Here is a 23840-nt window from a genome sequence, read left to right as displayed (position 1 = left end):
ATGCCACTTCTATAATTTGAATTGCGAAATTAATTCTATTTACGAAGTACCACCCGGGTTTGCCCGGTTTTCAGTTGGTTTATAAGCTTTTTCTATTTTTATCCATCGGATCAACTATTAAACATATCAGGACATATCTATTAAACCAAGTATTAATTATATTATATTCAATTTTATTGAAAGTTTTTAAAAAATATAAATAATAATACAAATTATGTTTTTATCATAGAAAAATCTTTTTCATCTGATTTAAATAAACATTTATAAAATAACATAATGTAAAACTTAAAAATAATTTAAAAATAAAATCTGAGTTGATACAATATACAATAACAATTATTAATAGTCATGTTGTTTGAATTGCAACCTGCATAGGAAACTTAAAAAAAGGAAAATTCAGTGACATATCTCTTAAACCGTATATTTCAAGCATCTGAAATAGTATTTCATGTCTGACAGAGTCAACAGCTTTTATCAAGTCATAAAACACCGCTCCAGAAACCTCACCTTGATTGAAACCAATGTATAGATGTTCCAGAAAAGGGAGCATCAGCATTTCCTTTCTTCTCCCTAAAACCAAATTGGTTGGAGTTTAGCATGTTATGTTTTCTGAAAATTCCAAGGACTTAAGTTTAACTAGCTTTTCTATGATCTTGGAGAGAGTTGAAAGGTGTTCAAAGGACACAAAGAATGTATTACTAATTTTTAAACTTGAAACAAGTGAAAATAAAATAATATTAAAATGCAAGTTTTAATGCCAAAATAATTATACGCCTTTCTGGTCAAAAACCAAGTGTCCGTCTCATTTCGTCGACGTTTTTCTCGGCCCCATAGTCTTCTTATTTATCAGTCGTCGATAGTGCGACAGAATTTATGGGTTGTTTTGTCAAGTGTTCATAACAATATTTATATTAAAAAATTATTATAAATATTAAATATAAATAATACATAATTCAGTTATAAAAAAATATAATCTTCGTCATCTGATGATATAATATCCACTGAAGTAATAATTTAAGAGTCGGTTGCCTGATGGATCCGGTTGTCCAGATCCTACATTTTCTCCTTCTTTTCAATGACATGCTCGACTGCTTTTCGCCAGTTTTCTGTAGTCACTTTTTTAATGGCTTGATCAAATAGTATTTTAAAGACGGCGAGATCTAGCACAGCTATTCTATCTAACCGTCCTGCTTAAAAATCAACTAAGGCTTACATTTCAATTTTCATAAGTACTATCTAAATCTATTACTATAAAACTATAAAACATTCATGAGCATTTAAGATGTTAATATTTACATATAGAGTGTGTGGTGGTCAAGATCAGCACATGGTAATTAAGATCAAAATGATCCAAAGAGCAGGGAGCATTTACGAACGTTGCGAAAGCAAAGTATTTTTGATATTGCGTTTAAAGTTGGATAGTGAGGTCAAGGTTTTAAGTTCATTAGGAAGGATAATAAATGATTTAACAGCATTGTAGCTAAAAGAACTTTTAAATTTTTAAGTTTTATGTTTTGGAATTACAAAACTATCACAATGATGTGTATGTCGACCATGAGTTGCAGAGTGAGTGGTAAATTTATCAAAAAGATATCTCGACAATTTTATGAGTAAGGGTTGATAGATGTATCAAATACCTTTCTTCTAGATTCAACCACTTGGATGCTTCAATTAGGGGCGATACATAATCAAATTTCTTGCTAGTGTAAGAAAATGTAAGGCAAAAATGTAGAAGTTTTTGCAAACTCTGTTTTTCCTTCTGAATAAGTGCTGGCCAGTAGAAAGAAAAGTTAAAGAAAAATTAGACAGTAATAATAAGTCACATTCTTAATTTAATATTGGTTGTAAGAATACTCTTATGCATATACAAGACTTTTAATTTCCTATAAGCTCCTTGAAGTAATTTAGATACATGGCCTTCAAATTTCAATTCCATATCCATCCAAACACCCAAAAGTTTTGATTTGGAAGCATTAAGAAAGAGTTTATGAATGCTTGATACTTCAGAAATAATTTAAAGGTCATAATTAATACGCAGTGCGGCATTAAATGAATCCTCACCAGAAAAATGAAAGGTAAATTTGAGTATCATCTGCATACTGATGAGAACGACTTCTTTTGATGAGAAGATTTCTTCAAATATCTATTAAAGTCACATGTGTAAATAAAAAATAAAAGTGTCCCTAGAATTGACTCTTGTGGAACTCGTGTATCATGACCCACCTATTCAGATACTTTAAGTCCAATAAAAACTCTTTTGTTTCTACCTGTTAGGTAATTTTGAATAAGTTGGACAGCTTATGTGCTTTGTGTATATTATGTTACCTTTGTCATTTTATTAAATGTTATTAAAACTTATGTAATAAGTCAAATATGGAGTAATTAAAAATAGCATTTTTGAGGTTAATTCCACCACTGCCACCCCTCGACATTTTCATTTTGCAAATTATTTAAAGGAAGAAGTCCATTATGAAGTGGAGTCAATATAATATTGAAGAGTTAGTAGGGGAAGTCTTTTCTCCACAAATAAAATGCTCTAATTTCAGGGGTGATGCATTTCGGCAAGTGTTCTTGCCATCATCAGACACTAAAATATATTTCAAACAGTTCGAAAAAAATATATGAACATTTTTTTCTTGACAGGTGACATAAAAAATACAGATAAAATTATGAAATTGTAAAATACTTACTGGGTTACTTAACACATACACAAATTCTAAACAATACCAAACTTCAAGTATTGTTTAATAATATTCGCATTTTATTATCACAGAATTTATTTTGAAAGTAACGGTTCAGTTTAAATGAAAAGCAACACGTCTTATCTGTAACTACGGTGTACAGCATAGCTGAACGTGTAGACATTATTTTTATTTATGGTTCCCAGGATAAATGTTTATAAAGGCATCTATCTAAAAGATCATCATCAGGTCTAAATGTAAGAGCAGAGTATGTTCACCAAGTACCCAAATCTAAAGAAACTGGTTCTGTAACGAATAAAAAAAAAACAAACGAGTTTACTCGACGAAACAGCGTAAATGGAAATTATAGGTCAGCTTGCAAAAAATTTAACTCATCAAGTAGTTGTAGCAACTGGATTATCTCGTGAATCAACAAGTAAGGTACTTACATAAGTTAAATTTCATAAGTGTATCCCTATAAACTGCAAATACTGCAAGAACTTGGTAACAACGTCCTGGACAAAAGAATTCAGTTTTGTGAAATAATGACCGATAGCGATAGATTACAGCAGAGCCTCGACTAGTTAAAAATATTTACTTGAGTGATGTATCTTTTAATTAAATAGGCATATTAATAAACAAAACTCTCCTTATTGGAATAATATATTGGGAGATACCAAGAAATTTAAGTGGTGACATATATGTTGAAATGTTGCAAAGGTCTATTGTACCAGTAATCAGTGCGCGAATTTGAAAATCAGGGGAACATACATTAACGGAAGTATATCTTTAGAACAACGTTTACTACAATTTCGACTGCATGGAGTACCTCCTCTTTATGTAGTTCCCGTTAGGAAATGGTTGGATGATCATTATCCTAACCAGTGGATTGGAAACAGAGGTACTATTAATAAGTGGCTATTCAATATATAATATATACTACTATTGAATAGCCACCTAGATCCCTGGACCTCTTGACTTTTTTTTGTGGAGTCACCATTAGAAATGTATGGTTTTTAAAATGCAACCTAGTCACTAGAGCAACTCGACTGGATTTATCACAAAAATGTTGTGATATATCCAGAGAAGAATTTAACAGTAGCCTTTATTATTGTGCTCAAAATAAGGAAAATCTTTTTCAACATTTAATTACATAATAATAAAAATTTGGAAATGGTGTCTTTATTGTTTTCCTTGATAAACAGAGAAGAATTTTCTGAAATGTGGCTTTCATTCGAAACCATTTTGCAAGATCATGTATCACTCGACTTCTTTTTTCGTCTAAGATTTTAGGGGTGTATCTTATCCTGTCCAAGGGATTGCAGATAAGGATGAGATAATACGTTTGTTTTTGTTTTCCGTTCATTTTATAGAAGTTATTTTCAGTATTTTTTTCATTTAGTTTTTTCGCTCGTAATATATGGCCCTTTCAAGGTTTTAAATTTTCACCATGTATAATACTACGACATAACAGCAAATACTACGATGTTTAACACTTTTGAAGTAATATTTATACTGTGTTTTTATACCAGCCCTATTTATTTATTTACATCTGTCAGATTACCTGACCGAAGTATAATGAAGTTGATATTACCTTCCAACTTAGTATAGTTCAGTTCAGAGATCTATTAGAATCTTTGATGTGCGGCGAATAGTCCGTGTGCCGGTGTTACTTGTATTGTCACATGACATTCATGTTTAAACCGCAAAATGTTATGTGGAAAGAGTCATAAAATAATATTCTAAGAGATATTTAATCATTCCATTAAATAAATAAATGTTTTAAACATTTTTTAAGAATTTATACATTTGATTCGTAAAATTTGACTACATGCGCCCACGTACTATTTTGTTAGATGTCTGACCTCAGTCGCAACCACTCAAGCGTAAAAAGTTGCACAGGTCCGGCCTTAAAATTTATTTGTATTTAAAATTTTATTATTCGGGATTTTTGGGTTTAGTTTTATTAAGTTAGAAATTCAGAATAGATAGCTATGATGATAGCAAGATAATATTTAATTTAACTATAAAATTTAAGTACCTAAAATGAGTTTAACCAAAAATTTTTAATTGAAAAAATTTAATTTAATAAGTTTTGTTTTTAGCGCCATCAGTGGGGTGTTTATAACAAGTGACAAGAGAATAGGTGGTACGAATTACTTAGGCCCGTTTATTCTGTGGATTAAGGCATTAAAGATTTACTTTTTGACGCAAAAGGGTAAAATGTTTTAGTTTGTCTTCAAATTTTATATATTTTCTTTTTTTGGGTATTGAGATTTTGAGAGAGAGAATCCCCATTAATAATTTTTACTTGGTGGTGATTATTAATGGGGATTTTGGCTGCCATATTCAATGTCCTTTATTATTGTTTTTTTTTAATAATACATATGATATATCATTATAATAATATACTTTTTTTATATTATATTTTTTATTTTTTATTTTATATTTTATCTTATATTTTTTTAAATAAACTTTTACATTAAAAATCATCTAGCTGTCTATATTTTATGCGTTTGAAAGATACAAGTTTTACTTATAAAAAAAAACACACTTTACATCCTGAATGTAATATTTATTAATTTGTTTGCCTCATATTTAGTTATTGCTCATATTAGGAGAGATTAGATGAAAATTAACAAAAATAAATGCTTATACTAAAAACTAAAAATCTTATACAAAACACCACATTTTAAGTATACTGGATCCTAAAACTACAGCGAGGATACTAAATACTTTTATAAATTTAACCACTCCTTTGAATCTGGCCCAAAGAGTTAATACAATTTTCTAAATTCTGTTTTTTTGCCTTTGTTCTTTAGCAGTTTCTTCCATTAAGGAAGCAAACAGTTTCTCTGTTGCCGCTATTCCAACTTCATCTCGCACATCAGCATATGGATACTAAAGCATTACATTATATATACTTTATTGTGTCGCTGAAGGACAATAGGGGCAGTAAGCTGTAAAAAACAAAATTTTAAACTTGTTTAATTAATAAAAATATGGTTTTCTTACTATGGCAAAAAAGGGACTTTTTCCCAGAGAATGGAAATCATACATCAATCATAAATGTATCATACTATGTTTCGGCTAAATAATATATGGATCTCTCTTCCTCCCAATTTTTTTAAATTTTCTTCAAATATTCTATACACAGGTGGTGTATAGAATATTTGACAATTCCATTACAGCAGCTCTGTTGTTAATCATCTTAAGCTTAAATCCAAGTTTTATCAGGTATCTCCGCAAGGTTGAGACTGAGAAATGTTTGTCCCTTGCCGATAAGGTGTCAACCATCTCTATGGTCAGAACCTCATTGATTTCGTATTTAGAATACACACCTTTCCTTAGCAATTTGGCAATATCCGTGTCAAGTCCCTTTGATTATCCTGCATCTTTCCTTTTTATTCTGTCTTTAATCCCTTTTTTTACAGGCACATTGTACTATAGGGAACTCCTGTTAAAAACGCTGTTTTTTGCCAAGCACTACAATCATTTGTGAACTGAAAATCATTCCTTAGATTGTTATAGACATTTAGATAAATTTGTTTGGAGTCTGTACTTTACAATTACGTTTTAAAACTGCTTGATTTTCCCCTGTAGCTTGTACTTCCCTTGCTTCTTTTTACTGCCTCAACACTAGAAAATGTACTATCAGAACTATGTAAGTCTCAATCACTGTCCAGATCACTCTTATTGTTTTCATCACAAATGTTATTGTCTTATAAATAAGTAAGTATAGTAAATGTTATTGTCTCGCACAAACATTTTCCTCTTCATCTGCCAATTTTTCCTGCCTATTTTCCCAGGGTCGAAACATTTTAAGGTCTTTAGGTATAATACCAAAACAAATCCACAAACACAAATAAAAAAAACACACTTCCTCACAGTAAAAACTGCAAAAAATTTAGACGAATACAGGCCAAATTCTAAATTCTCCACATTCATAAACGTGTAAAAAGCAAAATCGACAAAACCCATCAAATAATAATAACCTCACATGACTCCCCTCCCAACTATTAAAGGTGATAGACCCTTCCAACAACTATTTTAAAGGCGATAGACCCATCCTTAAAGATCTTTTTAAAAACACGTTAAAAGTAATACAAAAACAGCCCAAAAATTTATTTGGGTACGGCCCCGTAATTCTTAAAATCAGTGGGATAGAGAGAGTCACACAATCACTTGCACAGCCTAAAGTAGGAATCGCCAGAACGCAGGTGTTTTATCTTTGTTTAATAGACTGGCTAAAAAGAGGTAACAAATCTATGAGTGCTGGAAGTGTATAAAATATTTTGTAAGATGCTTGGATTTTAGTCCGCGGTCATTTTTTTTATATTATTTTCTTGTCATATTATTTCTAATCTAAAAATGGACATTTTCGAAAGAAAAATAAAAAATAGTATAAAACATGGGGTTTTACGTATATTTAAAACGATTTCATAGATAAACAATATAAAATTTTGCCATTTAAACGTGTATGTCATGCGACAATAAATACGACATAGGCGCACGGACTTTCTTATAGCGTTCGAACCATACCTTTTCTTTTTCGCTTTATTCATAACTATATTATCGGAACTAAGTCTACATACGTTACATACTTATTTTTTAATTCATTTATTATATTTTTAATTTTAGATTTATCTTTGTTTATTGTTCTCTATTTTTTTATTATAATATTTTTTTGCAATAGCTAGTAAGTAAGCATATTTTCTTTGCTTTGTGCCTTTATCATTATTAACTTTTGGAATATTTTTTTTTTAAAGCAATACATCTACTCAAATTAAAAGTGAGGTCCAAACCCTATAACACTGTAAAATTATGGACATCTTAGGAGACTTTTGGGATGCCTAAAAACTGCAACGACTGATGATAACATTGCTTAAGTTCACTATATTAAATCATATCGTTAATCACTATCTTAAATCAATATTAGTTAAACCAAAAATGTGTTCTTATGAACATTTCAATGTTTTGGACTCGATTAATTACCATAGGCGACACTTGGAAAGCATTATACGCTTGAAATAAAAATATAATTAAAAGAATGAACTTTAAAAAGTTCACGAGTTACGGTTTGAAATTGACATGATCATTTTTCTCTTTTAACAAAACTACAAACGATCTATTGTCTGTTATCATGAGAGGAGTCAATACTATAATTTTACACTTCTGTGTTTAAATAGAGAATTTAGTATGATAATCTGGTTATATTCCAACATTTTAACTTTCAGGGCAAAACTATCGACAGACAGGACTTAATGTCTCTAAAACCAGCTCCGAAAATGCGAGCGAAGGGAGCAACAAGGCCCAGACCAAAAACCATTCACATCGATAGCGGTTCCGTCCAGTTAGCAGAAGGAATGTCCAGTCGAGGCAGAAAAGGTTCAACGTCGAATCTAACAGGTATCGTTTTTTTATGCTATTAGCATATATTTTATCAATTTTTTTAATCGGCTTATTATTTTTATGTCAATATTATTGAGAATTGCTTTATCTAAAAGTGGTTTTAATGACGATCAAGAAATTTATATATTAAAATCTGCCATTTTGCTGCATTAGCGTAGTGATCAAAATTACTCTAACCCAGATGCAGTTTTGTACCGTCACGCGTATTACATTAATGTAGGCTCTGCTCATGAAATTGAAATAAAAACTATCCTCCACATCTATGCGATTTTTCTGCGGTCCCCAGGTTATAATCCTCGTCCATGCACTTTTTGATGTCACATAAATCAATGCGAGTAATTTTTAGACTTTCTAGGTTAGAGCAATTTGTGGCATTGAAAAAATCTTTTTATATAAATCTTTCTCAATATAATAACTTTTGTTTTTTGTATTGCATATTTTCATGTAAATAACCCTATTTTCTAATTTATTTTTCAGCCAAAGCATGCATTTTATTATTTACTTTTTATTTGGTTTTGCTTAGCTTATACCCCTTCCAGTATGAAGCGCGATTACTACCGAGGTTCTCAGGATAGTTTGGCTGATCGCAGCGTTAGCAGTAATATGCTTTATAAAGGTGTGTTATAATACTATATTTTTATTATTAAATATAATAAAGGATTATACATTTTAGATATAAAAAAATATGCCCTCAAGGTAATTAATAATAATAATAATAAATCGTCTTATGTTAATATGTCTCATGTTAATCATGCATATACATTACATAGGTATTTACATAAAGTTTAAAGAATACAAATTGCGTTAACCATTCCTATTCTAAATTAAAGAAAAAGTGAAAAGTTTACATAATTCATAATGATACTAAGTATTTTAGTTATTTATTTATTATACTAAGTTTTTAAGTATTTTTATACTAAGTATTAGGCAAATAAGTTTTAAACTCCGACCCAAAAACTTCTGAACTGATATTTCTATAATAAGGATCTATAAAAATACTGAATTATAGGTAAAACCTCTCTGAAACAGTGCTGTATGATGTTGTGGCATAGTAATATGAGTCGACGCGAAGTTTACGGTTATGTATGGATGTTCGAAAAACTAAGTCAACAACGTATATAAGAAACAATGTCCAAAGAAAACAAATGGTTCAATTATAGACCCTTGTGGTACACCAGATATTGCAGTCTCAGCAGAAAAAAAATTGTCTGTACGCTACTCCTCTGTACGCGCTGTTGTCTGTCTGTCAGGTAGCATCTGAAAAAGGACACAGAGGCTTCATCAAAGCCCAGATATTTTAGTTAGCTCTAAAGTAGTCCAGGGATACTAGGAGAACCGCAATGTCTTTGTCTCATGACCTTATTATGTTGTCAGTTAAGTTCAAAAGAGCAGTAGTAATACTATAATCACACCTAAAGCCTAACTGATGAACGGGAAGTAAATTATTAAGATTTATATACTCTAATATTTTCGTGTACACAGTTATTTCGAGAATTTTAGAGAGGACAGGCAAGAGGCTTGTAGGACGAAGTTCATTCACAGCCGATGGACTTTTTCAGTCCTCTGGAAAATACGCAGTTTCAAGGCAAGAATTAACTATATAAGTCAAATGAGGTAGTACGATATATTATGACCTCACCAATAATAGACATTTTGTTAATATTGAAATTTCAGCTACATATTTTCAAAACCATATATATCTGTAGCAGTATTAAGACTTAAAATGAGATATACAGCCTTTAAGTGAGATTTAATAAGAAATCCTACCTCCCTTCCCCCACCTCGGCCTGTAGACCTATCTTTTCGATAAAAATAGTAAGCAGTCTCGGGAATCATATTTAACGAGATGTGTTTACAGTCAACTAAGTTTTAGTTAGAGACAACATCATAATCATTCCCTATATATTCCTTAAGTTTAAATGTGCCATTTTAAGTATGGCTTGGTTATTTCTATTATTCATATTGTGAGAGATCTATACACAGTCAGCTAAATATTCTACCTTTTTATTATATAAGCTAATTCATCTAAGTAAGTAAGGACATTCTCGACTTAAGGCTTCCTGATTTCATGACAGTTGATAAGCCTAGCTAGACTTCGCTTTTGTACATTTTGGTATTATAAAGACATTATTTATTTATTTATTTATTTATTATTTATTTATTTATTTATTTATTTATTTATTTATTTATTTATTTATTTATGACTAACATCTAGGTTTTCGTTTGACTTTTTAGATTTTATAAATTTTTTAATTAAATCTATATTCTTTATAAGAGTGATTTCCATGAAAAAATGTAACTTTGGTCTTTACTGCTGTTGTGATGCCTTCTGTATATGCAAAGTTATCTTCCTAATGTACATCTGAAAAAGGTCTATAATTTTTATTTGGGACCCTTTTTGATAAAAAGGCACGTTCACGAACTATTAAGGAGGTCCGATACTTTTTTAACACACGGTATATATTGCGTTTATGTTTTTGATAAAGGAACAGTTAATTTGTTATCGCACTGGTCATCTAAGAGTCATGTTTTAATGCATCCATTTAAGTCAATTGATCTGAAAAGGTAAACCATTAAAACAAATAATGTGTCGGGACACGCCTCGGTACAGTGGCGGTATCTAACAATTATCCTTTCAAAAGTAAACCGTTCAACCAAATATTAGTTGAACAAATTAATCAAAACTAAATTGATAGTCGTATTTCATTGATCAGGCGTTTTCATAATACGCTTGAATAATTTTAACACGTTTTAACTAGGTTTTCATGACTTTGTTTTTATTTTCATTCACATGTCTAGTGGAGTTTCATTAAAAAAACAATATTTGTTTCTTATGTGGAAACCTAATTTAAATAATCCTTTGTTATTATAAAATGTATGCTCTGAAACGTACTCTTTTAATATTATTGTGAGCACTGTTTAAGGCCCGTATTGGACTACAGATGAGTACTACTAGTCAAAGGTATTTTATAAAATATTTATATTTCTGTTATATCTTTTTTATAAAACCTTCGTAATATATTACTACGCTACGTAAAATATTTTATCTAAAGGTCTTGTAAATACAGTAAATGTAGTATCAATACTTTCCACTAAAGAAGTGCAATTTATTAACAAAATTAACGAAAACTGTTTGTTTGGAGCTGGGACACTTATTACCGTTGCAAAAAAATTATGTTGTAAAAAATCATTTAAGAGGAATTTTTTAAAATCTGATTCGGATAATTTAACTGGACGATAGAAAAATACTTGCTTCTATCTCTTTAATCTGTAAAAATAATATTCGGTGCTTTTTCCTGGCAAGTAATAGATTAGGCGAAAGCAATCCTTGTTTGTTTGGAGCTGTTTTGAGCATAGTTTTGCTTTGCGCGTATAATGGGGTATCCAAGTTTCATGTACGGTAATCAATCGTAACCATACGCCAAAACCCTAATTCGTTAAGCCTAAATTGCGCCAACCGAGCAGTGGAAATTCAAACGCCATTTTTTTCCATCCATACATAAACCTGATGCTGATGAATAATTGATGCATATTTCAATAATGGCGCCATTAAACTGTAAAAAGATGAAAATATAAAAGCCGCAACCCTATAAGCATTCTCAATTTCATATAGAATGTGTCTATCAAATCGCCGATTTCTATCAAAAAATATATCCAAATCATTTTGTTTCCCAACCCTTTATTGTATTTAGTCATATTAAAAAAGCGTTTCATTCAGGCATACAGGTACACTTAGATTTTGCTTCATCCCAGGTCGATACCTTATACAAATCTTTCTGAAGGATTTCACAGTTTTTAATCAAACAACACTCAAAGTAATCCGGAAAAATCATATCTTAAAGTTTTCTAAAGTTTAAAAACTGTCCCATTTATGTCAACTAAGAAGAGAAGAGGGCGAAGATAAGATCCCTCTTGAACTTTTGTTGTACTTCTGTTTACAACGGAATCGACATCTAGACCTAATATGATTGAACTAGCTGAATGCCCGCGGCGTTGCTCGCGTGAAAATAAAAGAAAAGTCAAAGAAGGCCTCCAATAATAGTAAATGCAACCCACAATACACAAAAATAAAATCCGAAGCCACGGCTCAATGATTGTACATGCAACCCATAATACACAAAAATAAAATCCGAAGCCTCGCCGCATTGATAGGCAACCCACAATTGTCACGCCGTTTTTCTTGAGGTCAAGGGGCGCGATTAATATAATATAATTATTATAAAACCACAAGAAAAAAAAGACACAAATAATCTTAAAAATTATTCGTTAGATGCAGAGCGAGCGATAAGACTGAGTCAAGTCACCTCCTGGGTATCAGTCTCGCATGGACCCGCCTTGTTTTTCTTCGTACTTTTTCAATCGTATTTATTAATCAGTTTTATGCCGCTATGCCATATTTATCATATCGCTAACACCCCTTATCGGTGGAATTTCAAAAAGTTCGTTCGTATCCTTAGAACATTGAAAGGCTAGAATTAGTAAACAACAACTTTGTTTGAGTCCAACATGTGCACAGGGGCAAGAGGGGTGTTTTATTTACAAACATATGTGCCGATTCTCTGTTGTCAAGTCGACACAAATTTCCAACGGAGGAAATTTTTAGCTATATTTTAACAAACATTATAACGTTAATTTAACTTATTTCTGTTATATTTTATAGGAAAATTTAAAATAAAAAGTATAAATACTACAATTAACCTATTTTAAGAATAAATATAATATCCTTAAGCAAAAAAAAAACAAAATTATTAACATTCTTATCCCTAAAACTGCTTCTAAAAAATTTGAAGCGACAACACCGGAGCTTAAGCGCCTAAACCATACGCGTTGTGTCATCTGTCAAACGGCTTTTTGTTTATATTCGGGATTCGTGTATTTTCTTTAATTTTTGGTTTAAAAAGGAAAAAAGGCCACGTTTTAGTGTTTTTTTAAATTGCTAGGATGGCAAAAACTTGTGTCGTTTGTGCCGCATCATGATAAAAACGTGATTCAAGCCGATCTTTTCACAAGTAAGTACCGATACTTTCATAACATCACATCATGGGGTAACCATCATCATAAACGTAGAATAGGGGATCTTATAGATATAAACCTAATAAAAATTTGAATGTAAGTGTGCGTAAAATACCAACATATTTATATTTTTAAATCTCAATATTTTTTTGAACATATTCATCTATTAATAGGCTATAAAAGATATAAAACTAGAATTTTGTCCCTGGTTTTATTACAGGATTTTATGTTTTTTTTGTTGTTTTGGCAGAAAAAATGCATAATACCTATGTACCTATCTATATATAGTTTGATATCTATGTATAAAGTTAATTTTGTCTTTCTTTAAAATTTGTTCCATAATTTTTTTTTGTTTATATATATAGTAATAAAAAGTGTATATATATAGTAATTGGCACCACATATTAATTTATTACTGTAATTTTTTTCTGCTTTTTGATTAAATATCAAATACTTATTATAGATTGCCCAATGATTATGCCCAAAGGGAACAATGGGTTTCATTAATGGAAATCAACACATTTAAAAAGAACATATTTGTTTGTTCAGATCACATCCTTAGAAGTGACATAAGGGAGATAATATTATCAGTAGCCAGACTTTATTAAAAAAATCAGCTCTACCTCAAAGGTAATTTTTTTAAATATATTTTTCTAGTATATTTATAGGTATGAGTATATTTTACCTTAGAATTATTGATAAAGGTTTGCATGCCTTTATTTACTACATTATGTAAGCTAAAAAAACAACCTTTTAAAACTTGTGCTTGGGCTATATTGTAAAACATACAGCTTCTTCACAAAAAGTATTAGTGTTACTCATATAAGATTTATTTATACCTAATACTTATTAAATTAGGTATGTGTGTAAAACTATTTTTTTACTAGGATTTCTGATGCACTGGTTAAAAACACAGCAGCCAATAATTCAGTTAATTTACCAAGTGATTTACCCTTCAAAGCTACAGGGGTAGCTTTCCTGAAGAGTGCAAAAACTTCTTTAGCTTTCAAAATGGTATATAGTACAAACAGTGAAGCTAATATAGACACGTATGGATAATTAAAATAGATTAATATTCTTGATACACCAAATTTTGTATAATTACAGATCTGATCATTCATCATCAACAATAACTGCATCTGAGAATTATAGTTCTACAGTAACCGTGGAGTCTAGGTCAACAATTACTATTTCTCATCCAAGCCGTTTTTGTTTAAGTGCTATACATTCCCTGACTCTGCCAAGGAAAAGGTAAAAATACACTCAAAATAGACTACTAGTTTTATGCCATGTATCATCCTATTCTATATATCTTATTTAAAAGTGATATGGTATTTTATTGTATTATATTTGTTTAATTAAATGCAATTAATCAAATGTATGACATTACAAAGATTCTCTATAATAACATACATTTTATTGATCAATTGGATTATCATAATACATTTTTTTAATTTTTTCTTTTTAATTTTGGTAATACTATATTTTTATGTATATTATTCTAGGGTAAAATCAAAATGATATCCTGAGGGCCTAAGCACTGATGATTCCACCGTTTCAAGAGCTTAATCACTTGTCACCAGATTATGGAAAAAAAATAAAGAACAAAAAATTAAAATTCGAAGATTGCAACAAGCAAATTTGCGCCAAAGAAATTAAATTAGATGTCTCAAGTCATTATTAAAATACTTACATGAAATAATAACATGATTTTATGGAAAAGCCCAACATACTACATATTTTATTTGACTTGTAAAAGCACTTGTTTGTATATTACTACTAATAAACTCTCTAATCTAATCTATTGTACATAGTCTTTATTCTTAGCTTTGTTTTTTAGTATAAATTAATATGATATAATATTTGGTATTAGGTATTATATAGGTCACTATTAAATGTCTCAAAACCATTATACAGGCTAAATACTCATAATAAAAATCTTATAACCTACAAAAAACCTGCAACTCCTTCACAATTTGAACATCCTTGTAGTTTTAACTTTTTCCGCTGAAGCAATACTGTCCCTTTGAAAAAGTCAGCAGCATAGAAGTATATATTATGTGATGTAAGTAAGTGATGTAAAACTGAGTTTTGTCCAATATAAAAATAACAATAAAATTTTGCAAAATGTTAAAAATTTGTGTCTTAAAACATGATTTATTAAGAAATCTATAATATTATATTAATAAAATATTTAATTTCCATAAAAATGCTGCCTTTCATTAGGACCGTCCTCTAATGAAGTCCATTAAAAAAAACACATAAATAGCTCATAAATGGTAATATTACTTATACTCAAACTCTTTAATTATTAATTAATAAAAATTTATCAGGTAAATATTTGTTGACGACGTCACTGGTAAAGAGTGCTTGTATCTGTCACATAAACAATGCGATCGAGCGGCGTTGCGATGCCATTACCGTTTTCTCGTTTCTTCGTACTTTATTTTCATTTACTTAACTTATATTGACTTCGATATAGAGTATCTTATCAAATTTATTTTTAAAAAATGCTTGATATTTTATTAAAGGGGAGCAGTAGTATTGTTTTGTGCCTTCGGAAACAACTGAAAATTTTGATGATATTATAAAGTGATTTTTGCCATTTTTCTATAAGCACTTGGCATCATTGCATCAGAGATGTTGCAAGCAAACAAACCTGCCCATAGTTCCACGGCATGTTACTTCTAGCCTTTCAATGTTCTAAGTTCGTATCCGGGGCCTACATTATAAAAAAATATTGTTGCAGTTCATTTTTTTTTCTTAAGTTGATGCCTGCGACTCGTTGGTGCGGGCAGATTCCGTTCAAACTTCGAAGCCACGCGCCATTAGTTCTCGAGGTCACGGGTAACAATTTTCCCATTTTTTACCCCTTATCGGTGGAATTTGGAAAAATCCGTTCTTATCCGGTGCCTACATTATAAAAGGAATCCGTTGGCAAAATGTTACGTTTCTAGCTACTGTAGTTTGGGTTCTGCGATGATGAGTCAGTCAGTCAAACTAAACTTATATATATATATATAGATCAACCATATAAGATGGCGTAACTTTCTGTTTCTTGAGATATTGTGTAACTTAAGTTACACAATTTTTCCACTTTGTAAAAGATTTTTTGCAAATCTGTGTATATTACATTAACTTACGACTTATTAATAGCTTTATGTGTACATTGAGAAAATGCTGTTAAGCTAGTAAAAAAAACACATTAAAAGGATGCGATTTTGTTATGGTTCATTCACAGAATCAACGCTCAAATATAATTAAGTCAACAATTGTTAAGATTGCGCACAAAGATTGTTTATAAATTTTAACTCTATTTTTTAGACTCTCCTGATGACAGCCACGATATGTCATCGCCATGTCACAGTGCTCATCAAACTTTAGGCCGTCGTAGCTCTTATAAAACGAGCCGAGGTAAGTTAATCCCCACTTTTAAATAGCGTCATGATGCTTTTATTTCATTGCAAGGGTTGTTTTAGTTAGCACGGTATATTTCTTGTTTTTTTTTTTGAATATGCTGTATTAGAATTTAAGCTCCCTTTTGAAAAAGACGGTGTCGGCTCGATAAATATATCGAGAAAGTAGGAAAGTATGACTGGTAATCAATTATTATAAAGAGTTTATTAAAGCTTGTCGATAATAAATTCCTTGTAGTTATTACGAGTTCCTATGAAGTAAATGATATTTTAGCAAGCATCGGTAAAGCATTTTTGCGAAAATCTGTTCTGGGTATGTCAATATGTTTATAAATATGAACTAAAATATTTAACAAATAAAAGTTATAAGCTAAATTCATCGGACATGCAATACAGTACTGTACAGAGTCCATTTTTAATCTAAAAAATAATATTTCTGGGAATAAATCGGAAAATGCAAATGAGTTAATACGAAATAAATGGTATATTATAATTGCAGGGACAAAGGAGGTCGAATATCCAATTAAGTTAACCCTTAAACAGTTTGAAACTTTTCAAGATGAATATGTCTATTATTATGTGTTCGCGAATTTGACCTACAAGAAAGTCATTAGTCATCGTCATTAACTTGATCAGAAGACAAATTTGCCTGAAACTAATATTGAGAGACCCTAATATAGAGTCGTTACCTTAAAACGACCTTGAACAGCAGGATGAAATAGCACACTATCGATATTTACTTAGGTACCTGATCTGAGCAAAAGTCAACAAGACAAGCAGATATGCTGGAATGCGTTTTGCGATTTTTTCTGTTATTTACATTTTATAGAAAGAGATAACTAACATCTCTACAGGTACTTAAACTTCAATTCAAAAACCTCACTAAATTTTGCTTTGGAAGTACTTTGGTGTGACATTTGATAACAAACTAAATTGAAACTACTAATCACAAAGAAATTACGAAAATCATACGTCCTCAATAATGTACAATTGCCAAAATCCACGGCTTCTCCCTTAAGTTATGGGGATCTACACAGCTATTATAAGACCTAAGCTAATGCACGGCGCTATTGTGTTTGTCGAAAACTAAACCACGTTCAAAGATTCACATACCTTAATATACCAAATATTGATATAATATATAAAATATTGATTACGAGTGTCCTAACTCGTAATAATTGTATTGAAAAAGTCAAAAAATTCTACAATAACAAAATAATATTTTTATACAGCTAAAAGTCATTAAACATTATTAAACTTTCTTTTAATAAATTGCTTTAAATTAGCAATGTTTCTAATGCCTAAAGGAACATGGATGTAGATTTTCCTACTAACTTATCAGATAATTTTTTATAAGTGATTACATATGGGTATATGCAAATATCTCCTCTGACAGATAACATGTATCGAGTTAGGAGGAGGCTTATAATACTAGTAAATGAGCATATAGATGCAGCAAAAAAAAGGAGAAAAGTTTTCGGATTTGTGCTGAGATGAATGAAGACCCGCAGGACTCTTGTAAATCAACAGCACAAAGATAGCTAACAGTTTTTTTAAACACAAAAACCACATTTCATAAACTCTTAAATCATCAATCAACAAAAACAAACAATCAGAGCAAAGTACATTTATTCACCCAAATTTGAATTATAGTCTACGGTTTCCCAGAACTTTTATCCCATTAATGGGTCGAAAATTGGAATAGCATTCCAAACTCCTCTTTTAAATAATGATATAATAGGTATATACAGGGTGTTTGGCGGAGGGTTAGCCAAACTTGGTGGCCATATAGATAGGCTCAGATAGCAGATATTTTCTTAATAAACTTGTGTTCTAAAAGTCTCGGTTTTTTTTATATCATTGATTTTGTGTTATTTTCAGGATTTTCAAAAAATTATGCCTTTTGACATCTTTAAATTATTTCAGCATATTTTTCACGTTTTTTTTACATTTGTATTTAGTCTGTAATGTATACTGAATCTAATAAAAGCAATATCAAGTACAAATAATACCGAAATAATTCGTTTTGAGCTCAAAAAGTTAATACAAGTAGCAAAAAAAGTTATGAAAGGTAACTTTAACTTGACGCAAAAAAAAAAACTAAAATCTATCAAGTTGTTCGGGTAGTTTTAAAACCTTCTCTAGTTATTATTCTTTTCAATGATATACGATGTGTAACACAAAGCCGACTAACTTGCCACAATTCATGACTTTAAAGGAAAATAATGTAAAAAAAAAAATATTTTTTAAATTTTGTGTATATATATCAAAATTACAAATTTTGTTGAAACTGCGCTCCCCTGGCTCCCATACATTACCTACATGGCCGTCGCATTTCTACTGTCGTAAGGCGAAGTCGCATCTCTTCTCCGACGGTTAAAAAAACTGCATTAATTCTTTGAATTAAGTGGTCTAGATTGTCAATTTCCACCTCGTACACGAGTTCTTTCGCACGTCCCCATACGTAAAAATCGAGAGGGGTTAAATCAGGGGACCGTGGAGGCCATGCGATGGGACCTGCTCTTCCTATCCACGAATTGGGAAAAGTATTGTCCAGAAATTCTCCAACGGCGACCCGATAGTGTGCAGGACACTCGCCATTCTGGAAGACGATTGGCAGATCACAATAATGTAAAGTATGCTGGTTAAATATCCTCGCACGTGTAAATGTTGATTCATCTGTCCATAAGATGCTTTTTAAAAAGTGTCAATTTTCAACGTCTGCGTGAAGTAATTGTACAAGTAATTGTAAAAATTGTACCCGTCGCTCATAGTCGGCTTGTAGAAGACCTAGAATAGAGTATCATGATACAGCAACATCATACTGCCTCCGATTGATCCTCGGTTCTTGAAAATTTAGATTGCCTGTTTCCCTTAATCGACGAAAAGTGTTAGCAAAAGTGTTGTGGTGGGACACACGCCTATTGGGGTATTGCTCCTCATAAATTCTTTGTGCTTCTCGCGTATTACCATTGGCTCTTCCATAAGCAAGGACAATATAGGCGTATTCTTCGGTAGTGTATGCAGCCATTGTGGCGATCATGATACAAAAATAAGGAAAGTCACAAAAACAATATAAAAACTCAATTAACAGCAACAATAACAACAGTATTAACAATGACAATAACAACTACAGAAACGATACAATACTAAATTAACGATTTGGTTACGTAAGAAAGCTAAAAAGTTACCACGACAAATGACAAATGTCAAATGACAACAACAATATGTAGCACATATTGTTATCACAACAACAATCCCATAGCATGTTCCACGATCTCCCCATTTGACCATTCAAAGAATCGATGCCGCTTTTCAAACTATCAGAAAAAAGATGCGGCTTCGTCTTACGACAGTGGAAATGCGAAGGCGACGTAGGGCATGTATTAGAGCCAGAGGAGCGCAGTTTTAATAAAATTTGAAATTTTGAAATAAATACATAAAATAAAAAAAACAAATTTTTACTTTATTGTCTTTTAAAGTCATGAATTGTGGCAAGTTAGTCGGCTTTGTGTTACACATCGTATATCATTAAAAAGAGTATTAACTGGAGATGTTTTTAAAACTACCTGAACATCTTGATAGATTTTAGTTTTTTTTTTTGCGTCAAGTTAAAGTTACCTTTCATAACTTTTTTTGCTACTTGTATTAACTTTTTGAGCTCAAAACGAATTATTTCGGTATTATTTGTACTTGATATTGATTTTTTTTAGATTCAGGATACATTACAGACTAAATACAAATGTAAAAAAAAACGTGAAAAATATGCTGAAAAAATTTAAAGATGTCAAAAGGCATAATTTTTTGAAAATCCTGAAAATAACGCTTTCAACTGTTTTTTCAAAATTCAATGTGAGAGATTCTGTTAAAGTGCATTCGTGAGAGCCATGAGGGTTAGAGAGCCATGTTTATATTTTACTATTTTGGTATTAACTTCACTAGATCTTTGAATATATGTGTCCTTAAAAACACTCATCTCAAACACTATTGTTGGTAACTTCTTTACCAAATTAAAATCTAGTAATTTTGCGTGCTTTTTAGATCTGGTGTAAGATAATAGAGATAATATTTTGATAGTAAAGATATAATTTAATAAATACTATTATTTATTTGATTAGACTCGTGCTTCAACCCCCTTTGTTCCTGACTTTTTGTCTAAAAATTGAAAGTAAAATTTTAAATGGACTCTCTTTATAAGAATAAAATAGACTTTCTGGTGATGATTTAGAAGCAAGTGTGTATACAATTAATGCGTGATTCGCAAATACATTTCGTTGATTTAAGATTCTTATTTATTATTTTTACTTGTCTACTACTTAAATTACTTAATTATGATATTAACTGTGTTATTTTTTAATAAAGAGTCTAAGCTTTAAAGTTAGAGCGTCGTGTATTGTTGCGATTGTATAAATAGCGGAAAAGAGTATGATCCAGATATGGTCTATTTGTGTTACTAGCCTATAGTTTGGTGTATTAATATTTATGAGCCGTCACTGACGAGGAACGTCAACGCTAGTTTTGCATTGCTGTAGTAAGTGTAACCGTTATTTAACGTGTGCAAATGGTATTCGTTTTAGTTTGGCAAAACTAAGGTTGTGTAAGTAAGACATTATACGGTATAGTTTACCTGTGATAAGTTGTGGGAAAACTACTGTCATATTATATTAAATTAAAAAAACTCAAATACGTATACTATACAAAATTTTATGAGGAATAATTGAGTTTTTGATTTCACATACTGCCAGAATGAAGAATTAGATGACAACTCCGTTATTTTAGCCAGTAAAAACGGAAGAGGATTTTTTTCATTTCTTTTTTCATCACAGACACGTAAATTTTGCTTTTCAGGGATAGACTAATTAAAAAGTCACACGTGTTGATGCTGGTTTGATACCAAAGTAGACAATTGTAAGGCTTATACTCATTTTTCTAAGGAGTTAAATATGTGGACGAAAATCTTTCACGATTCCCTCGTAGGTCCGTTTTTCTACCTGGAAATTTGGTCAACCTGCTGGATCTTTTAGAAAACACCATAAATGTCAGGATACGAAATACCTGACGGCGGAAATTACTTTTTCATGAAGGTGATGATTGTGGTGGTACAATATCTGTTCCTTAACTCTTGTCATGATGATGATGTCATCATGTCACTTGGAACTTGGCTGTTACACTTTAAGGTAGAAAATAAGTTATGACACAACCCTCTTTTCACCGCATTTTACGTGATTTCACATTACCGTAGGACTTTTAGGTATTAACCACCCTTGTTGATTTTCCAATAAAGTTCTTCTATCAAAATCAAAAAGTTCTGTGTCCGAGATTTTAAAAAGATATCCTAAAACGTTTCTATTTAGTTTTCGAATTGTAAGCAAATGAACCTCACTACCTTCCAAATTAACTAAAAAATGTTTTAAAAACTACATAGTCTAATAAACAATGTTCGAATATTTAAAGTTTATTTAAACTTTATTCGTGTGGGCTCTCAAAGAACTGTACATTACAGTTCAAGTCATTTACCTTTTTTATTTAAAAATTTTGTAACAAACAAACAAATAAATATATAGAAAAGAACAATTTAGATTATTAAAAGGAATTGAATGCTTCACGAAAAAAAAACTCTCAACGTTTTTACATCACAAAATCACTCATTTAAAAGTTATTCACTGTTTTAAGTTAAAGGAAACATTAGATTATTGTTTTCTTGTTGTTGAACCAATTTTTTTCAGTGGAACAAATTGATAATTTATATCATCAAAAGTCAACACCATTTTATCAATTTTATCATCTAAAATATTAAAATTTTATAATATAGTCAAACTTATTCCCACCTAATAGCTATTTAATATACAAGGTGTAAATTCGAGTTGAAAATGTCCTATGAATATGGGTTCGCGAAATGCTTCCTTACTAAGATATGTTTTTTTTTATTTAATAATAATAATATTTAGGGCTTTGTGAACAAGTTGAAAAAACCTTGTAAGATTGGTCAATATAGTCTTCTTAGGTAAAAAGGTAGGTCTTCTTTTGTTCTACGGCAAATTATTATTTAAATAATAATTTCCTAATTTTCACTGGGCTTGAATAGGTTGTAATTGCGTGATAGTTACTAATCATTTTGTACCTTCTTGCTAGTAGGAAAATAGGTTTGCTTCAGAAATTTTTGTTTTTTGTAAATTTAACGATACTTTAGGATCATTTATATTTAGCCTACACAAAACACACTAGAAATTTAATAGTTCTAATATATTGTTTAACACTAAATAAATTTAAAAGCTGTAACCAACAATTCAAAAAACGAAATAAACCAGTAACTCTCATAGTATCAACGCTCCCGCCAAGAACTATTTTGAATCGATGGCCTCCCCGAAGTCGCCCGAACATACCCTAGAGCTGCTAGACTTTAACGGTATCCTAAGTAGTGCGTCAGTTCGACATAAATTTGCACAAATTATGTCATGTTTATTTTTGCAAATGAAAAATACGCGGACATGCTGGAAATATACGGATATTGTAACGGTAGCGGTAGATAAGCAGTGGTTGAATATCGCAGCCGGTATTTAAATTAAAGAATATATGATAGACAAGTATTTGGGAGAGTTTTTAGTCAACTGAGAACATCATGATCATTTCCAAATACTTCTCTGATAGGTTCGTCCATCATCAGCTGCCTAATACTGTGATGAAAATGAGAAGTGTTTGAATGGTCACCATTAACTAGTGTTCGTAGAATATCAGATCGCACTGGTTTTACAGAAACGACTGGATGAAGAATAACTTTTTAATGCATAACTTTGGTTTTACTAGTCCAAGGTCTGCAACTTACTGATCTGATATTCCGCTGCACAGTAGTAGAGTTGTGACGGAATATTTAAATAACACTTTTCTTGTACGTTAGACTAGACGCAGGAGCCAGTTTCTTGACTTCTCTCCCTCCTTCGCCCGATCACCGGATTTAAATCCTTTGGACTGTTACTTAGAAACATATGAAGAGTTAAGTTTATGCAGAGAAATCACCAGGGCTGAAAATTCGTAAAATTATTAATATCGCTAACGACCTAAGTAATGACCACCGTGTTATTGGAAAAACTATCAGTCAAATCATTAAAAGTGCTAGACCATGCTAATGTCAAGATGGACACTGAACAATTATTGTAAACGGGTATTTTCACAGTAGTATTAATGTTTTTTGTTAAATAGAATTATTTTTCGGTAATATTGGACTTTTATCGAAAACTCAATAACACAAATTTAAAAAAATCATACCTTGGTAAGGAAGCATTTGCGGACCCATGTTCATAGGACATTTTCGATGGAAGTT

The 23840-nt window shown here is 30.9% G+C and overlaps 1 protein-coding gene and 1 long non-coding RNA gene across 10 annotated transcripts in view; both read left to right on the top strand.

Moving 5' to 3' along the window:
- The window catches only part of LOC126746393 (patronin), a 251463-nt gene that overhangs the window by 200168 nt on the left and 27455 nt on the right, over window positions 1–23840 (top strand). For 7 of the 9 annotated variants that reach the window (XM_050454627.1, XM_050454629.1, XM_050454630.1 and 4 more), the window contains 3 exons: window positions 7919–8090; window positions 8617–8709; window positions 16431–16520. In XM_050454627.1, the coding sequence (XP_050310584.1) occupies window positions 7919–8090; window positions 8617–8709; window positions 16431–16520 (355 nt within the window). The remainder of the gene's footprint in view (window positions 1–7918; window positions 8091–8616; window positions 8710–16430; window positions 16521–23840) is intronic. The other 2 variants (XM_050454636.1, XM_050454632.1) reach the window with 1 other exon arrangement.
- LOC126746398 (uncharacterized) lies at window positions 12381–14347 on the top strand. The gene is made up of 4 exons (XR_007663879.1): window positions 12381–13102; window positions 13570–13736; window positions 13994–14155; window positions 14214–14347. It is a non-coding gene; the product is annotated as an uncharacterized LOC126746398 (long non-coding RNA).

Source organism: Anthonomus grandis, chromosome 17 (genome assembly GCF_022605725.1).
Source record: "Anthonomus grandis grandis chromosome 17, icAntGran1.3, whole genome shotgun sequence".
NCBI lineage: Eukaryota > Metazoa > Arthropoda > Insecta > Coleoptera > Curculionidae > Anthonomus > Anthonomus grandis.
The sequence above is the reverse complement of the archived record's forward strand: the minus strand, read 5'-3'. Positions and strand labels throughout refer to the sequence as shown.